This window comes from Panthera uncia, chromosome D4 (assembly GCF_023721935.1).
Source record: "Panthera uncia isolate 11264 chromosome D4, Puncia_PCG_1.0, whole genome shotgun sequence".
Classification (NCBI taxonomy): domain Eukaryota; kingdom Metazoa; phylum Chordata; class Mammalia; order Carnivora; family Felidae; genus Panthera; species Panthera uncia.
Window position 1 is genome coordinate 30,959,676 of NC_064807.1, and position 22,406 is coordinate 30,982,081.

The 22,406-nt window shown below is 34.7% G+C and overlaps 1 protein-coding gene across 2 annotated transcripts in view; it reads right to left on the minus strand.

Moving 5' to 3' along the window:
• KIAA2026 (KIAA2026 ortholog) overlaps positions 1–22,406 on the minus strand; it is a 132,214-nt gene that overhangs the window by 107,450 nt on the left and 2,358 nt on the right. For both annotated transcript variants that reach the window (XM_049634406.1, XM_049634398.1), the window contains exon 2: positions 3,911–4,111. In XM_049634406.1, coding sequence (XP_049490363.1) covers positions 3,911–4,111 — 201 coding nt within the window. The remainder of the gene's footprint in view (positions 1–3,910; positions 4,112–22,406) is intronic.

Genomic DNA, 22,406 nt, shown 5'->3' on the forward strand with positions numbered 1-22,406 from the left:
GGGGAGCCTGGGTGGCTCAGTTGGTTAAGTGTCCGACTTTGGCTCAGGTCAGGATCTCACGGTTTGTGAGTTCGAGCCCCGCATCAGGCTCTGTGCTGACAGCTCTTTGTCTCCCTCTCTCTCTGCCCCTCCCCCACTCATGCTCTGTCTCCCTCTCTCTCTCAAAAGTAAACATTAAAAAAATAAAAAAAAATTTTTTTAAATTATGGAGAACAAACTGATGGTTACTAGAAGGGAAGTGCAGTGTAGGATGGGTTAAATAGGTGATGAAGATTAAGGAATGCTGAGCACCTGGTGATGTATGGAAGTGTTGAATCACTATATTGTACACTTGAAACTAATATTACACTGTAGGTTAACTAACTGGAATTTAAATTAAAACTCAAGAAAAAATTACATATAGTTATATCAGACTTTAAGTACTGATAGGGGAGAAAAAAAAAATGAAGTCAACGTAGATCTTTCTCCTTCAAAATGAAAGGAAAACTAAAAACTGTTTTCACACCAAAAAATGAAAGTTCATTGGCAGACCTACATTATGAATAATGATAAAGAAAGTTGTTTAGGCAGTAGAAAAATGACACCAGATGGCATCATGGATCAATACAAAGGAAGGCAGATTGTTGGGAAGAGTATATGTGTGGATAAATTTAAAATGCATTTTCCCCCTCATTCTTAAAGTTCTTCAACAAGTAACTGTTTGAAGAACATACAATAATGGAGCACTGGGGTTTACAATACATTGTAGAAGTAAATGACAACAACAGCACAAAGTATGAGAGGAGGTAAATAGTAGTATACTGTAAAGTAGTATAACATTTGAAGTTAAATGGGATAAATAGCCTAGAGAAGCCACTAAAAAAAAAAAAAAAAAATCAAACAATGATGGCTCAAAAGCCAACAGTGGAGATACATGCAATGTTAAACAGTGTCAGAAATATTATCAGGGATAAAAAGAGACACTCATAGTAATAAGGACACCAACTCATCAAAAAACCCTAAGCATCAAAATCTTTCAGAACTTAGAGTACAGACAAAAGGCCCTATACTAAAATCAATTGTGTATCTCTACAAAACTCTATACAAAATATCTATACAAAATTGTGTTTCTATATAAAAAATAATACATTGAATTTAAAAAAGATTTACAATCTCATTAAAAACATGAAAATATGTATGGATAAAGTTAACCAAATATACGGAAAATGTAAACAACTTAAAATTACAAAATAGCACTGAAAGAAATTTACAATTATCTGGAAACTGACTGATAAATTCCATGCAATCTCAATCAAAATTTCCTCAGGCTGTTTTTTTGTAGGAGCTTACAATATGATATGAATCACATAGAAATAAATGCAAAGATCCTAGAATAACCTAACAATTTTGAAAACAAAAAACAAAGACTCATATTACCAAATTTCAAGGCTTACTATAAAAACTATACCAATCAAGTCAATATATTATTAGCCTAAGAACAGACCTATAGATAAATGAAATAATATAAAGTCCACAAAGACTCACAAATATATGTTCATCTGATTTTCAATTAAAATGCAAATCTAATTTATAATCTAAGAACAGTTTTTTCAACAAATGATACTGGGACAATAGACTATCCATATGGGAAAAATAATAAACTTTTATCCTTACTTCAAACCACATATAAAAATTAAGTTCAAAAAAAAATTAAGTTCAAATGAATCACAAACCTGACCATAAAATAAAAATTTAGAAATTTCTGGGAAAAAAGGGAGAAAATTCATAATCTTGGGTAAGCTAAGATTTCTTAAGTCCTAAAAAGCACAAAACAAAACAAAACAAAAAAGAACAAACCCAAAGTTAAAATTTTCTTTTTCTTAAAATTAAACACTGAAAATGAAAGGCCATAGACAGAAAATATTTGCAATACATATATATCTGACAAAGTACTTGTATCCATAATATATAAAAGGATTATTAAAATTCAATAATAAAAGGCATGGGAATGACAAGAGCAGTTTCTTCTGGGGACAAAGAGAAAATACAGGGAGGGAATCAATTTTATCTACATTAATTTCTTTAAAAACTGCTAAGTAGTGGGTACATAGGCCTTTATTATAATTTTATTTATTCTTCGCTTCATCTTTAAAATATTTACAACTTAAAAATCAAAAGTTAACACTACACCCAAAGAAAAACTTTAATTCATATTACTCCATGAAACTATCATAGTCACTAAGACATTTAATACATAATTTAATACATTTAATTAATGTATTAAAATATAAAATATAAAAAATATAAAATATAAAAAATAAGACATTTAATACATAAACATAACACATAAACACTAAGACATTTAATACATAAACACATGTAAAATCGGAGGAAGCAAAAAGATTCAGTTATATTTCTAGTTTCTTACTAGTCATTCCTACTTGAATGATTAAATGTTTCCCTTATCACTTCAATCAACTAACTAAAAAGAATTTACTGATCTTTCCCCATACAATGGACTTAGACTCTTCTGTTTTCTTTGTTCATTCCATCATTTTACAAGTCATAAATCAGCATACTGTTTAGGAGCACAACCTTCAGGGCCAAACTGCCTGGGTTCAAATACTGACTACCACTAAAAAACTGCCTAACCTTGAGCAAGTCAATTAATCTCTCTGTGCTTCAGGACAAATGTTAAATACATGTAAGATGCCTAGAGCTAAACCTGGCAAATAATCATATTCAATAAATGATTACCATTCTTTTTTCTCCTTCGTAACTGCTCAATCACCATGATTATAACTGTGTCCTGACTTATCTTTGTCTTTTTTTTATCTTTGTTCCCCCTTAGTATCAAGGAAGGTATTAAGTAAGTCTTGTTACTTGTTCCCATAACAATCTGACCTCTCTCTCCCTATATCTGGTCATCAGTAGTGGAGATCTAGACTACTACAGCTTTCTTCCTACAAGCCTTCCTCTTCATTTTCTCTCCATTCCAATCTATTATACTGTATTGTGGGATTCATCTTTATCCCTTTCCATAAAATCCTTTCTTATAGCAAGAGTAGTTCTATGAGGTTTTGTAGAAGGAAAAAAAAGCATTTCACAGTGGGTTCTGAATTAATCACTAGAATAAAAAGTATGGTAGAAGAAAGTCTCAAAGTTGAGTTTTAATCATACAGTTATCAAAGCAAGCTAAATTTATTACTATGAAAGTAGCAACAACACATTATAAATTGCTTTTGAGTAAGCATTAGCAGTTCCCTATTATATCAGCAATCATTCCTACCATAGTTTGAGTCTGAGATTTGATTTAGTATAAAAATCACCAGTCTTTTCTGAGTAATCACTCACCTCTCTGGGCCCTTGTCTCTTTGTTATAAATAAAATGTTATATAAATGCCATTAGTCCATGCTCCCAGATCCTAGAAGGTAACACTAATTAAGCACAACATTCTTTCTTGATGAGCCCAGAGTAAGCTGAGTATCCAGAAAATTAATACCAATGGAGAAACTAGCAGAGGTGAACCTATGTGTCATTTTGAACTACATAATCTTTGTAATTTCTTTTAATTTTAAATGTATGTGAAACTAAGGCTATACAAATCTATATAAAACTCTCTTAATTTAAAATTTGATAATACTTCTATTTCCATTTATAATTCTAGAAATCTAGAAGGCATTCTGAAATCTTTTGTCAAAATTATTTTTTATAGTTTCAAAGTAATTTGGATTAAAATTTAAAATTATATTTTTAAACAAATTTCACTGTGATTATTTCATTATGAATTCATACACTTGGTGACCATGTATTTTGCATCACTACTAAAATGGGCCCAAATTGACACGGGCACACAAAAGTTATATAAGCTACTCTTTGAAAAGTAGTTCCTAGAAATTTAAACATGAAACTTTTTTTTTTAACATTTACCTTTTTTCTTCTTTTGCTCTCAGCTGTTCTTCCTGTCTCAAAACTTGAACCATTATTGACTCAAAAACTCCACTTGTCAAGCCTGCCAAATTTCGTGGTGTTGACCGCCGCCTTGTTGAGGTACATGCAGTTCCCTTCTCATCCTCCAGTCCATAATAGCCTCTAGATGTGACTGCTATCGTTGTCTTTTCTCTCAGGTGCCTTGGAGAAGAATAAGTCAATTCATAAGGTTAAACCTTCTGGGTAAGCAACAAACCCACTTAGCCAGCATCTTAAGAATAATCCCTTTTGTTAATTATATAAAAAGTATATCGTTAAACCTTACTTAACTAACTAAGCTCCAGATTTTTTTTTTTTTTGATGTTTATTTTTGAGAGAAAGAGAGAGAGAGAGAGCAAGCACATGGGGGGAGGACAGATAGAGGGAGACAGAGGATCTGAAGTGGGTTCTCTGACAGCAGAAAGCCCAATATGGGGCTGGAACTCAAGAGCCACAAGATCATGACCTCAGCCAAAGTCAGATGCTTAACTGACTGAGCCACCCAGGTGTCCCTATGCTCCAGATTTTTACTCACCCTACGTTAATTTCTAGTTTTCCTTACCCATATCATAAAATCAGTCTGAGTGATAGTCCCTTCCCTACATTTAAGAAATATATAAATCTTGGGTCACCTGGGTGGCTCAGTTGGTTAGGCGTCCGACTTCAGCTCAGGTCATGATCTCGTGGTCAGCAGACTCGAGCCCCACGTTGGGCTCTGTGCTGGCAGCTCAGAGCCTGGAGCCTGCTTCAGATTCTGTGTCTCCCTCTCTCTCTGCCCCTCCCCCACTTATGCTCTGTCTCTCTCCCTCTCTCAAAAATAAATAAACAGTAAAAAAATTTAAAAAAAGAAATATATAAATCTTTAGCACTAAAATTAAGCATTAAAACACTATCTCTTTAATGGAAAAAAAGTTTATTGTTTGCAAAATTAAATGCAGCTCATCTTTACATTTCTTCATGTATTTCATACTACTTATCATTGGTATAGGAGAATAAACAATACTACAAAAACATTTTAGGGGAATAAATTCATGGTACATAAACACTTTGAAGAAATTCTAAACAAATGAAGTATTACAATATATAAGTGCAAATTCAGAAAACTGACTAACCTATAATAAGAATCTTGGAATTGAGATTACCTCTTCAATGTCACCACAAATGTCTCTCTACTCTATAATGTTCTATTAATATTAGACTAGGACTTGAAAATACTGCTGAAAAAGTTTCTCAGGAGTTTAATTATCCATATATCCCCTTAATGAATTTGAAATAACTGATTAAAATAATGTATAATGGAAGGGATGCCTGGGTAGCTCAGTCGTTTAAGCATTCAACTCATGATTTTGGCTCAGGCCATGATCTCACAATTGTGATATCAAGCCCCACAACAGGCTCTGCGCTGAGTGTGCAGTATGCCTGGAGTCTCTCTGTCTCTCTCTCTCTCTCTCTCTCCTCTTTTCCTGCTGGTGAGCACACGCATACTCATTCTCTCTCTCTCAAAATAAGTAAATAAACTTAAAAAAAGTTTACACTGGGGAAAAAAAACATTAATCTTATCAAGTTTTAAAGTTTAAATTAAAACCTGACTTCTGAACTTTTATCTGCAAAAGGGAGAATTACAAAAAGCATCAGGGAAAATACCTACTCTTCTACCTTGCAAAATATTCCAGAGCCTCTGAAGGTTTTGTACATGGTGTTGTTTCTACAATGGCAAAATCAAGTCAATACCCCAGGTAAGCATTCAATATGCTCAATAAGAATCTATGTAAATTAAAAGTTGACCCTGTAATCAAATTTTCCTGCTTTCCTACAAGCTTTTCTTAAAATAGGGTAAGGTTCAACAAAACAAACCTTAATGGCATGAAATACAATCAAATGCCTGTCCATCTTGGACTTTGTTCACAGTGGTTTATTACTTTAAATTAGAAGAACTTTTATAACAATCTTAGTCTCAGGGCATCTAGATCCCATGAATGGTACAACTACAAGGTTCTATTGAACTATGGCACTGTTATGTATTTTTTTTTGTTATAGGGGATAATAATGTAACTGATTTAGCTTTAAGTAGGTCATGAACTTTTAAATTAGTTTTCAACTAATCCTGAAGAATTTGGGCTAATGTAGCCACACTGTTTCAGGCTGTGATTATTTTATGCACAATAGCATAGATCTGTATGATGGCTAATTGGGCTGGGAATAAGGAATGTGGACCAAAAGTTAATAAACTGGTGATAAAAGTAATTTTAATTACTTCCTCATCAATACTAATGGAAGAGAACATTAATGCACTGAAACATGAGTTCTCAGAGGTCACAGTATATGCAGAGCACTGGGAGTAAGGAGAGTTGAGGGAAATAGTAAGACACACAGCTAAATTGTTACGTAAACAAGTCAGCAACCAAATTTTACCCTTTAACTTCAAGTAGAGAAGTCCTACAAGCAGAAGATGAAGTTATATAAACTACTTTTTAAACAGTATTTTTTCAGAAATTAATATCCTTTAGAGAAATATTCAAAGAGAAATTAATATCCTTTACTACTCATCAGAAATAAAAATGGATATGCTTTGATATTTATTATTCATAATTAAAATACAAAAAGGAAAACTATAATGTAGCTTTCATATCAACATGTAAAGATTAAAAAGACATATTCCTCAGTGTTGGGGAGAATCTAAGAAAAGAATAATTCTATACAATATTGGATGTGTAAAATGGGCACACCATTTTTATAAGTCAATTTGGTAAGAATCATTAAAATTTAACATGCACATATCCTTTGACCCTTCATGCTCCTAGAAATTTACCCTACAGGCGTATCTCCACAACTGTGAGCAATAATACACACACACACACACACACACACACACACACACACACACACACGTTTGCAGAGTACTTTTAAAAAGAATAACCCCCAAGGCCCCTGGGTGGTTCAGTAAGTTAAGCAACTAACTCTTGGTTTCAGCTCAGATCATGATCTCACGGTTTGTGAGTTCAAGCCCTGTGTCAGTCTCTGCAGCTGGCAGCATAGAGCCTGCTTGGGATTATCTCTCTCCCTCTCTCTTTGCCCCTCCCCTGCTCATGCTGTCTCTGTCTCTCTCAAAATAAATAGGTAAACTTAAATAAAAAAGTAAAAAGAATAACCTGTAAACATAAATGTCCTTTTATACAACATGGATTAAATAATGTGTACCATAACATGGAATAACATCCATCCATCAAAAGGAGTAAGGAAGTCTGTATGTACTCACTATAAAAGATGTCTACATTACATTGCTGAATGTGAAAAAAATTCTGAATATATCTTTTAAGCCAAAAGCAATCATATATAAATAAGTATATGTAAACATATATATGGCACCAAGTAGCATGTGTGTTTGTATACAAGTTCAAAGTCTCATCTGACTACTGCAATCTCTTTGTGACAGGCACCCTGGCTTCTACTCTGATCTCTTTACAGTCTATTCTTCATGCAGCAACCCAGGTCATCCTTTTGAAAGGTAATCAGATCATGTCATCCCCCTGCTCTGTCTCCTCCAAAGCCTTTCAGTTACACTTAAAATAAAAACCAAAATTCTGATGGCCTATAAGACCAGTGTGATATGACCCTCATCAACCACTCCAGACCTCATTTTATACCATTTTGCTCATTGCTCTTTGTGTTCTGGCCACAAATGTCTCTGTTATTCTTAGTCACACCAATATCAGTTTTGCCTTTGATCAAGCTCATCCTCACTTCAGGCACTCTTCCCCCAGGTATCTGTATGGCTAGGCATTATCACTTTATCCTAACATCTGTTCAACAGCAGTTGAGAGGACTTCCTGAGAGGACTTCCCTGACCATCATAACTGGTAAAGGACCCCTTGTTACTCTGTTCCCTTACCCATTTCTTTTCCTTCCTGTTTACCACGACATTATATTGTATAATTACCTATTTATTTGGTAATTTTTCAACTCACCAGAATAAAAGCTCCAGGAGAATAAGGATTTTGTTTTTTTAATGGGTGTAACTTCAGAGCCACACACACACACACACACACACACACACACAAGACATATGGAAGGATACAAGCCAAGCTATTTTTCATTTTAAATTTACAGACATAATTCAAGTTGAAAAGTTGCAGCCATCTATTTTCTCCAGAGTGAAATACCTATCAAACAATTGTTACTAACTACTTGGGTTTCATTTATCAGAGAATAAAATACAATAAGACAAAAATAAATCTCACCTCCAAATAAGAATTGTCAGACAACCAATCAACAATCAAATCATACACTAAAATAACTCTCCCTTTCCAAAATTCAAGCTTTTGTACTATTAGGAAAATTAGTTTATGAAATCACTCTGGCAATAGTTTGAAAATAACAGATTGCTAGCTATAAGCAAAAGCTAAGCAATAATTACAGTGGACTCATTGAGTTTTAGTTACCCTTTGTTTTTGTTTTTTTCACATAAAGCATCAAAGGTCTTTTCTGTGTTGTTAACACATTCCAAATTTCAGAATTCAGAGGCTTAATTCTGTTTCAAATTATTCAAGTATTAATAAAGAAGTAAATTGCTATTTAAGCTTTACTTATGGTTAATACATGCACTAACACTGCCCACCCCAAAAAAACAGATGTTTGAAAAAGTTTCCCATATTATGTGATTTTCGTTGTTGCTATCAAAACAAAGAAATGTGTCACCTATAAAAACTCTATCTGTACAACTAAAACTTGGAAACAAAATTATCTAATCTGTTTAAAAATATTCTAAATAAAGAGTTTCAGTCAAAATAGAACAAAGGAAGATATAGATAGAACAAAGGAAGCTATAATTACAGAAGAGGGCCACAGAATGATGGAGCACAGTTACTGATGACATATAGCCCAGCAAAGAGAAAGCCATTAGGCTATCCTGACCTCTCTCCAGTCCTCCTGTCAGTGCCTCCCATTGACTGAACCCAATCAAAAGCCAGAACACAAGGCAGACCAGTTGATGCAGTCCTTAGAAATCAGCCTCCTGGGACACAGCACAGTGCACAAAAGTGGAGAATAGATTTGGATGGGCAAATGAAAATTATCCATCAAAGTAGAACCGTAGTATTATTAGACTTCAAGAACAACTATTTGAAATTAGGGGAGACAAAACTCTCATTGGTTTATTTCAACAAAAACTTTTGCCTGTCTAATATAGTCAGCCCAGCTTACAATGCCATTCCATCTGGATGTATGCATCTTATGCTCTGAACTACAAAAGTCATTAAAGCTAAGTATTAAAATAAATTTAATATAAAACAAAACTTTCAAATAGTTCTACAGTCAAGTATTAACCAAGATTTTCAAAACTAATGAAATATCACAATGTCCTCACCAAAACTAACGTTTTGTAACATTAATGTTAACGCTTATTTTAAAATATGCTTATCTCTCATGTTTAAGTATTTAGATTGTAACACTTTACAATATACAAAATATAATAGTACAGAATATGATTAAATGATTGATAAATAAATATAGATACATTGGGGGTACCTATTCAAAATATTTTCTGCTTGGGAAGCCAGATCATAAAAGTTTGGAAACAAGTACTCTCATATTCAGCTGTACTGAATATCCAGAAAAGTTTTAAGAAAAAAAGTCTTCATGCCTACAAAAAAAGGTATTTATTAGACTATGAAATTTATTTCTTACTTGATCTTCCTTACCTATTCTCCCAGTTATTACTCTTATTCCCCTTGCATTTTTAACCCATCATCATCCAGATCTCCAATCTCTTATTTGATTCCTTCATTTGCACTAATATAATTCAGCCTTTTAGCTATCCACATATCAGGTAGTTGGGACCCATCATACCTGACAAACTGCTGATCTCATCTCTCTTAACCAATTATCCGTCTCAGGCATTCCATCTTTCTTGCACTGACAGCATGAAGCCTGCTCGGGATTTTCTGTCTCCCTCTCTCTCTGCCCCTCCCCCATTCACACTCTCTCAAAAATAAATAATTAAATGATTTATTTTAAACCTAAAATATTTTTATGAATTTTTTTTATTTGAATTCCAGTATAGTTAACATATGCTGTTATATTAGTTTTAGGTATACAATACTGATTCAACAATTCCATACATCACCTAGTGCTCATCACAAGTATACTCCTTAAGCCCCATCCTCTATTTCACCCATTCTTCCACTCACCTCCTCCCTGATAACCATCAATTTGTTCTCTATAGTTAAGAGTCTGTTTCCTGGTTTGTCTTTTTTTCCTTTTGCTTGTTTTTTTTCTTAAATTCCACAAGTGAAATCATATAGTATTTGTCTTTTTCTGACTTATTTTGCCTACCATTATATTCTCTAGCTTGCATCCATGTCACTGCAAATAACAAGATTTCCTTTGTTTTTATGACTGAATAATATTCCATTGTAGATACATACCATTATTCTTTATCCATTCATCAGCTGATGGACACTTGGGTTTCTACGATAAAAATTTGCTACCGTAGATAATGCTACTATAAACATCAGGGTGCATGTATCGCTTTGAATTAGTGTTCTTGTATTCTTTGCATAAACACCCCATAGTGAAAATGCTGAATCTTAGTTCTATTTTTAACTTTTGAGGAACCTCCATACTGTTTTCCACAGTGGCTCCACCAGCGTGAATTCCCACCAACAATGCACAAATGTTCCTTTTTCTCCACATCCTTGCCAATACCTGTTGTTTCTTGTGCTGTTGATTTTAGCCATTCTGACAGGTGTGATGGGATATCTCATTATAGTTTTGATTTGCATTTCTCTGATGATCAGTCATGTTGAGCATTCTTTTATGTGTCTATTGGCCATATGTACTCTTCTTTGGAGAAATGTCTGTTCATGTCTTCCCCATTTTTTAATTGGGTTTTTTTTTTTCGCATTGAGTTTCATAAGTTCTTTATATATTTTTGATACTGACCCTTTATCAGATATGTCATTTCCAAATATCTTCTTCCATTCTGTAGAAGTTGCCTTTCAGTTTTGTTCGACTTGCCTTTCAGTTTGATTTCCTTCACTGTGCAAATGCTCTTTATTTTTATGTAGTCCCAAAAGTGTATTTTTGCTTTTGTTTCCCTTGCCTCACAATACATATCCAGGAAAAAGTTGCTATGGCTGATGTCAAAGAAGTTACTACTTGTGTTCTCTTCTAGGATTTTGATGGTTTCAGGTCTCCCAGTTAGGTCTTTAATCCATTTTGAATTTATTTTTTAATAGGTGTAAGAAAGTGGTCCAGCTTCTTTCTTTTGCATGTTGCTGTCCAGTTTTCCCAATACCATTTGTTAAAGAGACTGTCCTTTTCCCATTGGACATTCTTTCCTATTTTGTCAAAATTAATTGACCGTAAAGTTTGGGTTTATTTCTGGGTTTTCTATTCTGTTCCACTGATCTGTGTGTTTATTTTTGTGACAGCATCATACTGTTTTGATTACTACAGATTTGTAATAACTTGAAGTCTAGAATTGTGATGCTTCCAGGTTTGCTTCTTTTTCAATAGTGCTTTGGCTATTTGGGGTCTTTCGTGATTTCATATAAATGTTAGAACTGTTTGTTCTAGCTTTTTTGGTGGAGTCTTTCGGATTTTCCATATACAGTATCATTTCATCTGCAAATAGTGAAAGTTTCACTTCTTCCTTGCCGATTTGGATTCCTTTTCTTTTTGTTGTCTGATTGCTGTGGATAGGACTTCCAGTACTATGTTGAATAGCAGTTTGAGAGTGGACATCCTTGTCTTCCCCCTGACCTTAGCCAAAAAGCTCTCAGTTTTTCCCCACTGAGAATGAGGTTAGCTGTTGGCTTTTCATATAAAGCCTTTATTATGTTGACATATATTCCCTCTGGACCTACTTTGTTGAGGGTTTTTATTGTGAATGGATATTGTATTTTGTCAAATGTTTTTGTGCATCTACTGATATGATATGATTTGTATCCCTTCTCTTATTGACGTATCACATTAAGTGATTCGGAAACACTGAACCACCCTTGCAACCAAGAAATAAATTCCACTTGATTGTGGCAAATGATTTTTTTTTTTTATTTTATGTAGGTGAATGGCTTTCTGAACGTATTGTTTAATTCGGTTTGCTAGTATTTATTGAGAATTTTTGCATCTATGTTCATCACAGATAATAGCCTGCAGTTCTCTCTTGTAGTGGTGTCTTTATCTGGTTTTGCTATCAGGATAATGCTGGCCTCACAGAATTAGTTTGTTAGTTTTCCTTCCTTTTTTATTTTTTGAAATACTTGGAGAAGAATACCTATTAATTCTTTAGATGTTTGGTAGAATTCAACTGTGAAGCCATCTGGTCTTTGACTTGTGTTTTTGGGTGGTTGTTTGGTTACTGATTCAATTTATTTGCCAGTTCAGTCTATTCAAACTTTCTATCTCTTCCTGATTCTAATTTGGTTAGTTATGTTTCCACAAATTTATCCACTTCTTCTAAGTTTGTCCAATTTGTTGGCATACAGTTTTTTCATAATATTCTCCTGTAATTGTATTTCTGTGGTGTTGGTTGTTATTTCTCCTCTCTCATTTGTGATTTTGAGTTTTGGGGTTTTGTTGTTGTTGTTGTTGTTTTATGTTTGTTTGATGAGTCTGGCTAGGGGATTATGAATTTTATTGATCTTTTCAAAGAACAAGCTCCTAGCTTTCTTAGTTTTGTATCATTTGTTTTTGCTCTAATCTTCACTGTTTGCTTCCTTCTGCTGGATTTGGATTTGTTTGTTCTTTTTTCTATCTCATTTAGCTGTAAGGTTAGGTTGTTTGAGATTTGTCTTGCTTCTTAAGGAGGCCTGTATTGCTATAAATTTCTCTCTTAGAACTGCTTTTCTGCATCCTAAAGATTCTGGACCATTTTGTTTCTATTTTTGTCTCCATGTAATTTTTTGTTTCTTCTTGATTTCTGGTTGCCCCATTGTTTACTAGCATATTATTAAACCTCCACGTGTTTGTGGTCTTCCCAGATTTTTTATTGTGGTTGATTTCTAGTTTCATAGCATTGTCAGAAAACATGCATCATATGACTTCTATCTTTTTGAATTTCTTGAGAGTTGTTTTGTGGCCTAATATATGCTCTATTCTGGAGAATATTCCATGTGCCCTTGAAAAGAATATGTATTCTGCTGTTTTAGGGTGGAGCACTCTGAGTATATATGCTAAATCTATCTGGTTCAATGTGTCATTCAAAGCCAGTTTCCTTGTTGATTTTGTTTAGATGATCTGTTCACTGATGTAAGTGGGGTGTTAAAGTCCCCTACTATTGTTGTTTTATTATTGTTGAGTTCCGTTATATTTGTTATTTTTTTATGTATTGGGGTGCTCCCATGTGGGGTGCATATTTATAACTGTTATATGTTCTTGTAGGATTATTATATAGTATCCTTCTCTCTTGTTACAGTCTTTGTTTTAAAGTCTAGTTTGTCCAATATAAATATTGCTATCCTATCTTTGTTTTGACAACGATTTGCATGATAAATGTTTCTCTATCCCCTACTTTCAATCTGCAGGCATCTTTTCTTCTGAAATGACTCTCCTGTAGGCAGCATAGATTGGTCTTGTTTTTTATCTACTCTGTCACACTGTGCCTTTTGATTAGAGCATGTAGTCCATTTACATTCAAAATAGTTATTGAAATTTTTCTCTGATCCTTTCTTGTCTTTCTCTCATGGTTTGCTGGTTTCTTTGGTGATAGACTTAAATTTCTTTCTTTTATTCTTTACATCTCTATTACTGGTTTTTGAATTTGTGGTTACCATTCAGTTTGCATATAATATCTTCTGTATATGTGGTCTCATAAATTTAAACCTGTTCTTTATTCCTCTTCCCCTTACATTTTAGGTATATACTGTTATTTTACATCCTCTTATTTTGTGAATCTCTTGACTGATTTTTACATATACTTATTTTTACTGCTTTTGTGTTTCCTACTCTTCATTCTCTTATTTATAGTCTTTCTTTTCCACTCAAAGATTTCTAGTAGGACTGATTAAGTGGTCATGAACTCCTTTAGTTTCTGTCTGAGAAACTCTCTTATCTCTCCTTATATTCTGAATGATAGTCTTAACTGGGTACAGTATTCTGGGCTGCAGATCTTTCATTTTCAGCACCTTACATATTTCATGCCCTTCTCTTCTGGCTTACAATGTTTCTGCTGAAAAATCTGCTGACAGGCAAACTCATGAAGTTTCCCTTGTTTGTATCTCTTTTCTCTTGCCACTTAAAAAAAAAAATTGTCACTAATTTTTGCCACCTTAATTACTATTTGTCTTGGTGTGGACCTCCTTGGGTTGATTTTGTTGGGGGATCTCTGTGCCTCCTGGATCTGCATATCTGTGCCCTTCCCCAATAGATTAGGGAAGTCTACAGCTATTATTTCTTCAAATAAGTTTTCGGCTCCCTTTTCTCTCTCTTCTTATTCTGAAATACCTATAATGGGAATATTACACTTGTCAAGGTGTCTCTTTAAGGGAGGGTCTCAGCTTCCTAACATCCTGAGCTCTCCCAGAACCAAGCCCACTGATTTTCAAAATTCCAAACTTTATGTTCCGTTAGTTATAAGAACCCACGAATTCAGCCCCTCTCATTTTCAAAGCTAAATGTTATAGGGATTCAGCTTTCCCATGCAGACTCCCCAGGGTGATACTCTGTTTCTTGCCCTTTTCCGCACTTCTGACTTCCTACTGCCCGCGATGGCCAGGATTTTGCTTCCCACTGCATCTCCACCCTTCCTACCCTCTTTCATGTGGCCTGTTCTCTACCTTTAGCTGTAGAATTTGTTCTGCCAGTCTTCCAGTAGTTTTCTGGGGTATTTACATTGATATGATATGTTACCTAGTTGTATCTGTGGGACAAGGCAAACTTAGGGTCCTCCTGCTCTGCCATCTTCCCAGCTCTGCCATCTTCCCAGCTTCCCATATGATATTTTTTCATTCATATTTACTCAACTGCTCTATACTGTGTGATTACTTTCTCAACAAGGACTTGGACTTTACAGAAAGAACAGTTTTACATCAGTAGGAAAGAGTAGAGAAATACTAATTATATTCATTCCCGTTATTCATTCATTCAAAATATTTGCTGAGCAACAGGAACTCAGCAATGAACATGATGATAGTGTGTATGTACTGAATGAAAAGTGTAAGAATCAAAGATGAATTTGATATATTCAGATTGAAACAATAGTGACACCACGGAGAAGAATGAGAAAGCTGAAAAGAAAAACAGAAAAATTAGAAGGAGATCTGGGTTAGAAATAAACTTAGTTTTTAACATTTTCAGATACAATAGTTGTACAACCCATTGGAAAAGTTCTGTGGACAGAAATATGAAACTAAAACAAAAGGGAAAGCTCAAAATATTGATTTGAGAGTCTTACTGATAAAGTTATAAAAAATAAATGCTCTTGCCATACAAGAATAGATTTAAGAAGATCTAAAGGCATAACTTCAGAGATTATCCACAGTTATAATGAAAAACACAGCCAAAGGAAGACTCAAAAGATAAACAGTTTAAGTAATAGCACAATAGAGTGGAAAGGAGAAAAGTTGTAAGTACGAAGTGATCTAAACTATTTCATTCACCAAATAGATGGAGAAGGGAAAGTGAAAGCAAAGGATTAAACAAGAAGGCATTCATTAGCAAAATGCAAGATGGCAAGTTCAACAGGAATTGCAAAAGTCCTTATAAAAACAACAAACAAAACTTTCAAGGCCTATATTTGTAACTGAAGTGGCACCAAATAAAAAAATTAAATTTCCAAAAGAACTGCAGACTATCATAATTAATTTTTAATAAGAATATTTTGCTTAGAATAATTTTCCATTTCTTGATTTTCTCTAAGGTACACACAAAGGTTAAGTTTTTATTTACAAGAAAATAGCACTCAGTGCCTTACCAACGTCAACAATTTTGATAAGCATTTTTACTAAGTTAGGACTGCTCTGCTGAACATCTTACTACCACTACAGCTATTCCTTATCATACAGAAGCAATCACTTCTCAGCACAGGCAAAACAGAAGGCTCCCTGGGTCACTAACTCTCATACAGTGCATTTATATTCAAGTTCCCTAGAAGACAGTAAAGTTGTGACAGTTGTAAAGAGCTAACTAAATGTTTATGCACTGAATTCAGAAGCACCCAAATATATAAAACAACTGATCACAAACATAAGCAATCTTACTGGTAAGAATGTGGTAACTGCAGGGGACTTTAATACTCCACTTACAACAATGGACAGATCATCTAGACAGAAAATCAATAAACAAACAATGGCTCTGAATAATACACTGGACCAGATGGACTTGACAGATATATTTAGAACTTTTCATCCTAAAGCAACAGAATATACATTCTTCTGGAGTGCACATGGAACATTCTCCAAGATAGATCACAAAACAGCCCTCAATAAATACAAAAGAATTGAGATCATACATACTTTCAGATCACAATGCTATGAAACTTGAAATCAACCACAGGAAAAAGTTTGGAAAACTTCCAAATGCATGGAAGTTAAAGGACATTCGACTAAAGAATGAATGGGTCAACCAGGCAATTAAAGAAGAAATTTAAAAATATATGGAAAAAAATGGAATGAAAATACATCAATGTAAACCCTTTAGGATGCAGCAAAGGTAGCCCTAAGAGAAAAATACACTGCAATCCAGGCCTATCTCAAAAAACAGAAAAATCCCCAAAACAAAATCTAACAGCACACCTAAAGGAACTAGAAGCAGAACAGCAAAGAAACACCAAACCCAGCAGAAGAAGAGAAATAATAAAGATCAGAGCAGAAATAAACAATATAGAATCAAAACAACAACAACAACAACAAAAAAACAGTAGAACAGATCAATGAAACTAAGAGCTGGTTTTTTGAAAAAATAAAGAAAACTGATAAACTCCTAGCCAGACACCTCAAAAAGGAGAGTGGACCCAAATAGATAAAAACACAAATGAAAATGAATTTATTACAACCAATCCATCAGAAATACAAGCAATTATCAGAGAATACTATGAAAAATTATATGCCAACCAACTGGACACCCAGGAAGAAATGGACAAATTCCTAGACACCCACACGGTACCAAAACTCAAACGGGAAGAAATAGAAAATTTGAACAGACCCATAACTAGTGAAGAAATTCAATCAGTTACCAAATTTCTCCCAATAAATAAAAGTCCTAGACCAGATGGCTTCCCAGAGGAATTCTACCAGACATCTAAAGGAGAATTAATACCTATCTTTCTCAAGCTGTTCCAAAAAATAGAAACAGAAGGAAAACTTCCGGACTCATTCTATGAAGCCAGAATTACCTTGATTCCCAAATCAGACAGAGACTCCACAAAAAAGGAGAACTACACGCCAATATCCCTGATGAACATGGATGCAAAAATTCACAAGATACTAGCAAATCAAATTCAACAACATATAAAAAGAACTATTCACCATGATCAAGTGGGATTTATTCCTGGGCTGCAGGGCTGGTTCAATATTCGCAAATCAGTCAGTGTGATACATCACATTAATAAAAGAAAGAACAAGACCACATGATACTGTCGATAGATGCAGTAAAAGCATTTGACAAAACGTAGCATCCTTTCTTAATAAAAACCCTAAAGAAAGTCAGGATAGAAGGAACATACCTAAACATCATAAAAGCCATCTATGAAAAGCCCACAACTAATCTCATCCCCAATAGGGAAAAACTGAGAGCTTTCCCCCTGAGATCAAGAAGACGACAGGGATGTCCAATCTCACCAGTGTTGTTTAACATAGTGATGGAAGTCCTAGCGTCTGCAATCAGACAACAAAATGAAATAAAAGGCCTCAAAACTGGCAAAGAAGAAGTTAAACTTTCACTTTTTGCAGACGACAGGATACTCTACATGGAAAACCTGAAAGACTCCACCAAAAGACTCCCAGAAGTGATACATGAATGCAAAGTCGCAGGATACAAAGTCAAGGTACAGAAATCGGTTGCATTTTTATACACCAATAACGAAGTAAAAGAAAGAGAAACAAAGAAACTGACCCAATTTACAATTGCATCAAGAACCATAAAATATCTAGGAATAAACCTAACCAAAGATGTAAAAGACCTGTATGCTGAAAACTATAGAAAGCTTATGAACGAAACTGAAGACACAAGAACATTCCATGCTCATGGATTGGAAGAATAAGTATTGTTAAAATGTCAATACTACCCAAAGCAATCTACACATTAAATGAGATCCCAATCAAAGTTGCACCAGCATAATTCTCAAAGCTAGAACAATCCTAACCTTTGTGTGGAATCTGTATTGTATGAAAAGGCCCCAAATAGCCAAAGTAATATTGAAGAAAACCAAAGCAGGAGGCATCACAATCCCAGACTTTAGCCTCTACTACAAAGCTATAATCATCAAGACAGTATGGTATTGGCACAAAAACAGACACATAGACCAATGGAATAGAATAGAAAACCCAGAATTGGACTCACAAATGTATGGCCAACTAATCTTTGACAAAGCAGGAAAGAATATCCAATGGAAAAAAAGACAGTCTCTTTAACAAATGGTGCTGGGAGAACTGGACAGCAACATGCAGAAGAATGAAACTAGACCACTTTCTTACACCATTCACAAAAAATAAAGTCAAAATGGATGAAAGACCTAAATGTGAGACAGGAAACCATCAAAACCCTAGAGGAGAAAGCAGGCAACAACCTCTTTGACCTCAGTCACAGCAATTTCTTGCTTGACACGTCTCCAAAGGCAAGAGACTTAAAAGTAAAAATGAACTATTGGGACCTCATGAAGAGAAAAAGCTTCTGCACTGCAAGGGAAACAATCAACAAAACTAAAAGGCAACCGATGGAATGGGAAAAGACATTTGCAAATGACATATTGGAAGAAGAGTTAGTATCCAAAATCTACAAAAGAACTTACCAAACTCAACACCAGAAAAACAATCCAGTGAAGAAATGGGCAGAAGACATGAACACTTTTCCAAAGAAGACATCCAGATGGCCAACAGACACATGAAAAGATGCTCAACGTCACTCCTCATCAGGGAAATACAAATCAAAGCCACACTGTGAGGTGATACCACCTCACACTGGTCAGAGTGGCTAAAATGAACAAATCAGGAGACTGTAGATGCTGGACAAGATGTGGAGAAATGGGAACCCTCTTGCACTGTTGGTGGGAATGCAAACTGGTGCAGCCGCTCTGGAAACAGTGTAGAGGTTCCTCAAAAAATTAAAAATAGAACTACCTATGACCCAGCAATGGCACTACTAGGAATTTATTCGAAGGATACAGGAGTGCTGATGCCTAGGGGCACTTGTACCCCAATGTTTATAGCAGCACTTTCAACAATAGCCAAATTATGGAAAGAGCCTAAATGTCCATCAACTGATGAATGGATAAAGATGCAATTTATATATACAATGGAATACTACTTGGCAATGAGAAAGAATTCATGCCATTTGCAGCAATGTCAATGGAACTAGAAGGTACTATGCGGAGTGAAATAAGTCAGTCAGAGAAGGACAGATATCACATGTTTTCAGTCATAAGTGGATCTTGAAAAACTTAACAGAAGACCATGAGGGAAGGGAAGGGGGAAAAAAACAGTTACAAACAGAGAGGGAGGAGGCAAACCATAAAAGACTTAAATACAGAGAACTGAGGGTTGATGGGAGTGTGGGGGAGAGGGGAAAATGGGTGATGGGCATTGAGGAGGGCACTTGTTGGGATGAGCAGTGGGTGTTGTATGTAAGCAATAAACAACGGGAATCCACCCCAAAAACCAAGAGCACACTGTACACATTGTATATTTACCAATATATCTGTGTATATGTATATATATATATATATATATATATATATATACATATAAAACTTTGAGAATAGATTTGTTGCCTAAATCTTAATCCTAGTTCTATCATAAATAATATATACATAAAACAAATTGTTATATGTCACTAATATATATTTATATATAAAAGTATATTTATAAGTTTATACTTTATACATGCAATGCTATTATATACACCAAAAAGTAAACTAAAATAGAGATTTAAAAAGAATTAAAAAAAAAAACAAATATACTGAAATTGTAATATTTTCTTCCTTCACCCCAGTCAATCATCCTGCATACCTGCTGGGGTGCAAACTCTACTCTGGAGACCATACCGTAGCTATACAGAAGCACCTGTAGTTCCCAGAAACACTGCATTTCATACCTTGCATTCACTATAGTTGAGCATTCTACAATGCCACCCTGAAGCCCTCCAAAAAATATACAGCAGCAATCTTCAATAACTGTTCAGGTATAAATGTCTTTACGTTATCTTTTACCTAATCTCTTTCCCCCTTCTCATTTCCTCTTCTCACTTGCCATCCCCACACTTATTCCCATTCAGATTTAGGTCTCCCTCTTAAATTCCCCTTGTACCTGTCTATATGTCCATTATAGAATCGTTATCTTTTTAAGTCTCTGTTTCCCTACTAAACTATGTTTATAGGCTTGGGGCTTATCTTTTGATCTCAGGAAGCTGAATGTCTAGCTTTGGCAGATACTAAACTGTACAAATAATCTAGCCTAATACTCTGACAGTACAAATGACTTAGACTGAGATTCAAATTAAACACTGTGTCCATAGTCCAGGGTACTAAAACTATTGGGCTGCTCTACCATGATAATGTGTCATTTTCTTTACTGTACCTCATTTCTTGCTCGCTAAAAGCTCAGCAGTATATGGAGCAGCTGTAAAGTTCTCTTTACAATAATCTAAAAATAAGAATTCAATGTTTTACAAATATATATAAGACAAAAGAAAACTTAACTAATATCTAAGAGATTTTTTTTTATTACTAAAATACCACATACCATGTGTTTTCAAACAAGGTATCTGAGTCAACTGCTAAAAATCATACTCATGTGGCCGGTTCACAGAATGTTGTTCTGGAACATCTATGTATCTTAATTTATACCAGTTATAACCCACACTTTTCTCAAAGTTATGCCCACTCAAAGCATTTATTTAGTAATAACTCAGATTTTAGGCTATTATAGAAAAAGAAATGAATTCTACAAGTGTGGTCTGGCAAACTTATTAATAATTAATTACAAAATGTTTACCTACATCAAATACAATAAAATTGAAGGACTCAAAACTTCATCTGAGACCATCATATTTTTAGTTTTTGCTACTAAAATGCAAGAATTTTATCTCTTGAACTAATAATGTCAGAAATACATTATGTCATTATGTTTATAAACAACAGAATATCTTAAGTTTACAAGACCAGTGCTCTAACCCCTGAGCTATGGAGTCAACCGAGAATGTCTTAAGTTTAATTTTTCTTTAATGTGTATTTTTAAGACACGCATGCATGCGCGCGCGCGCACACACACACACACACACACACACACACACACACACACACACAGTATGAGCGGGGTAGGGGCAAAAGGAGAGAGGGAGACACAGAATCCGAAGCAGGCTCAAGGCTCCTAGCCATCAGCACAGAGTCCAACCTGGGGCTGGAACTCATGAACTGCAAGATAATGACCTGAACAAAAAGTCGGGCACTTAACCGACTGAGCCACCCAGGGGCCCCTTAAGTTTAATTTCTAAGTATGGATGCTATTAGACCATATGGGAATACAGCATTCTGAGCATTAGCCACCAGGAATCATTCTAACTAAGCATTTAGAAATTAACTATATGTTCAACAGTCTTCTTGTTCTTTTGTCGGGCTCAAAAAGTATTTATTATACACATAAACTTTTGAAAACACCTGTAATTCATCCAAACCAATACGCTACTTCTTAGCACTTTCATGCAATCTCATTCTAAAGCCGTTTCCACATTTGTAAATCTGGATGCTTGGACTAGATGAACGCTATGGTGCCTTCCAAGTCTAAAATCCTGTGACATCAACTTGGAGTATATTTTACCACTTAAAAAAGTGACGTGTGAATGGATTGGTTTTCTCTGTAAGTCATAACTATAATGACTCTGTGGAGACAATAGTAACAAACACACTACACAAGTATAACATTAAATAAAGTATTAAAAGCAAATCTGTGAATAATCATTACCAAATGATTGTATTTTATGAAAGGATTCAAGAAGAAATTCCTTAAATAGAGGCCCTCTAATGAGTCAAGCACTAGGTTAACTATTGTTTTCAGTGAAAGAAGTCACTGATAGTCTTGAAAACATCATATGGGAAGCCAACGACATATTAGATTATTTTTAAACTACCATTATAAATCCAGGTCCAGGGGTACCTGGTTGGCTCAATCAGTTAAGCATTAAACTCTTAATTTAGGCTCAGGTCATGATCCCAGGGTAATGGGATCGAGCCCAACGTCAGGCACTGCATTGAGTGTGGCGCCTGCTCAAGATTCTCTCTCTTCCTTTCTCTCAAAAATAAATAAAATAA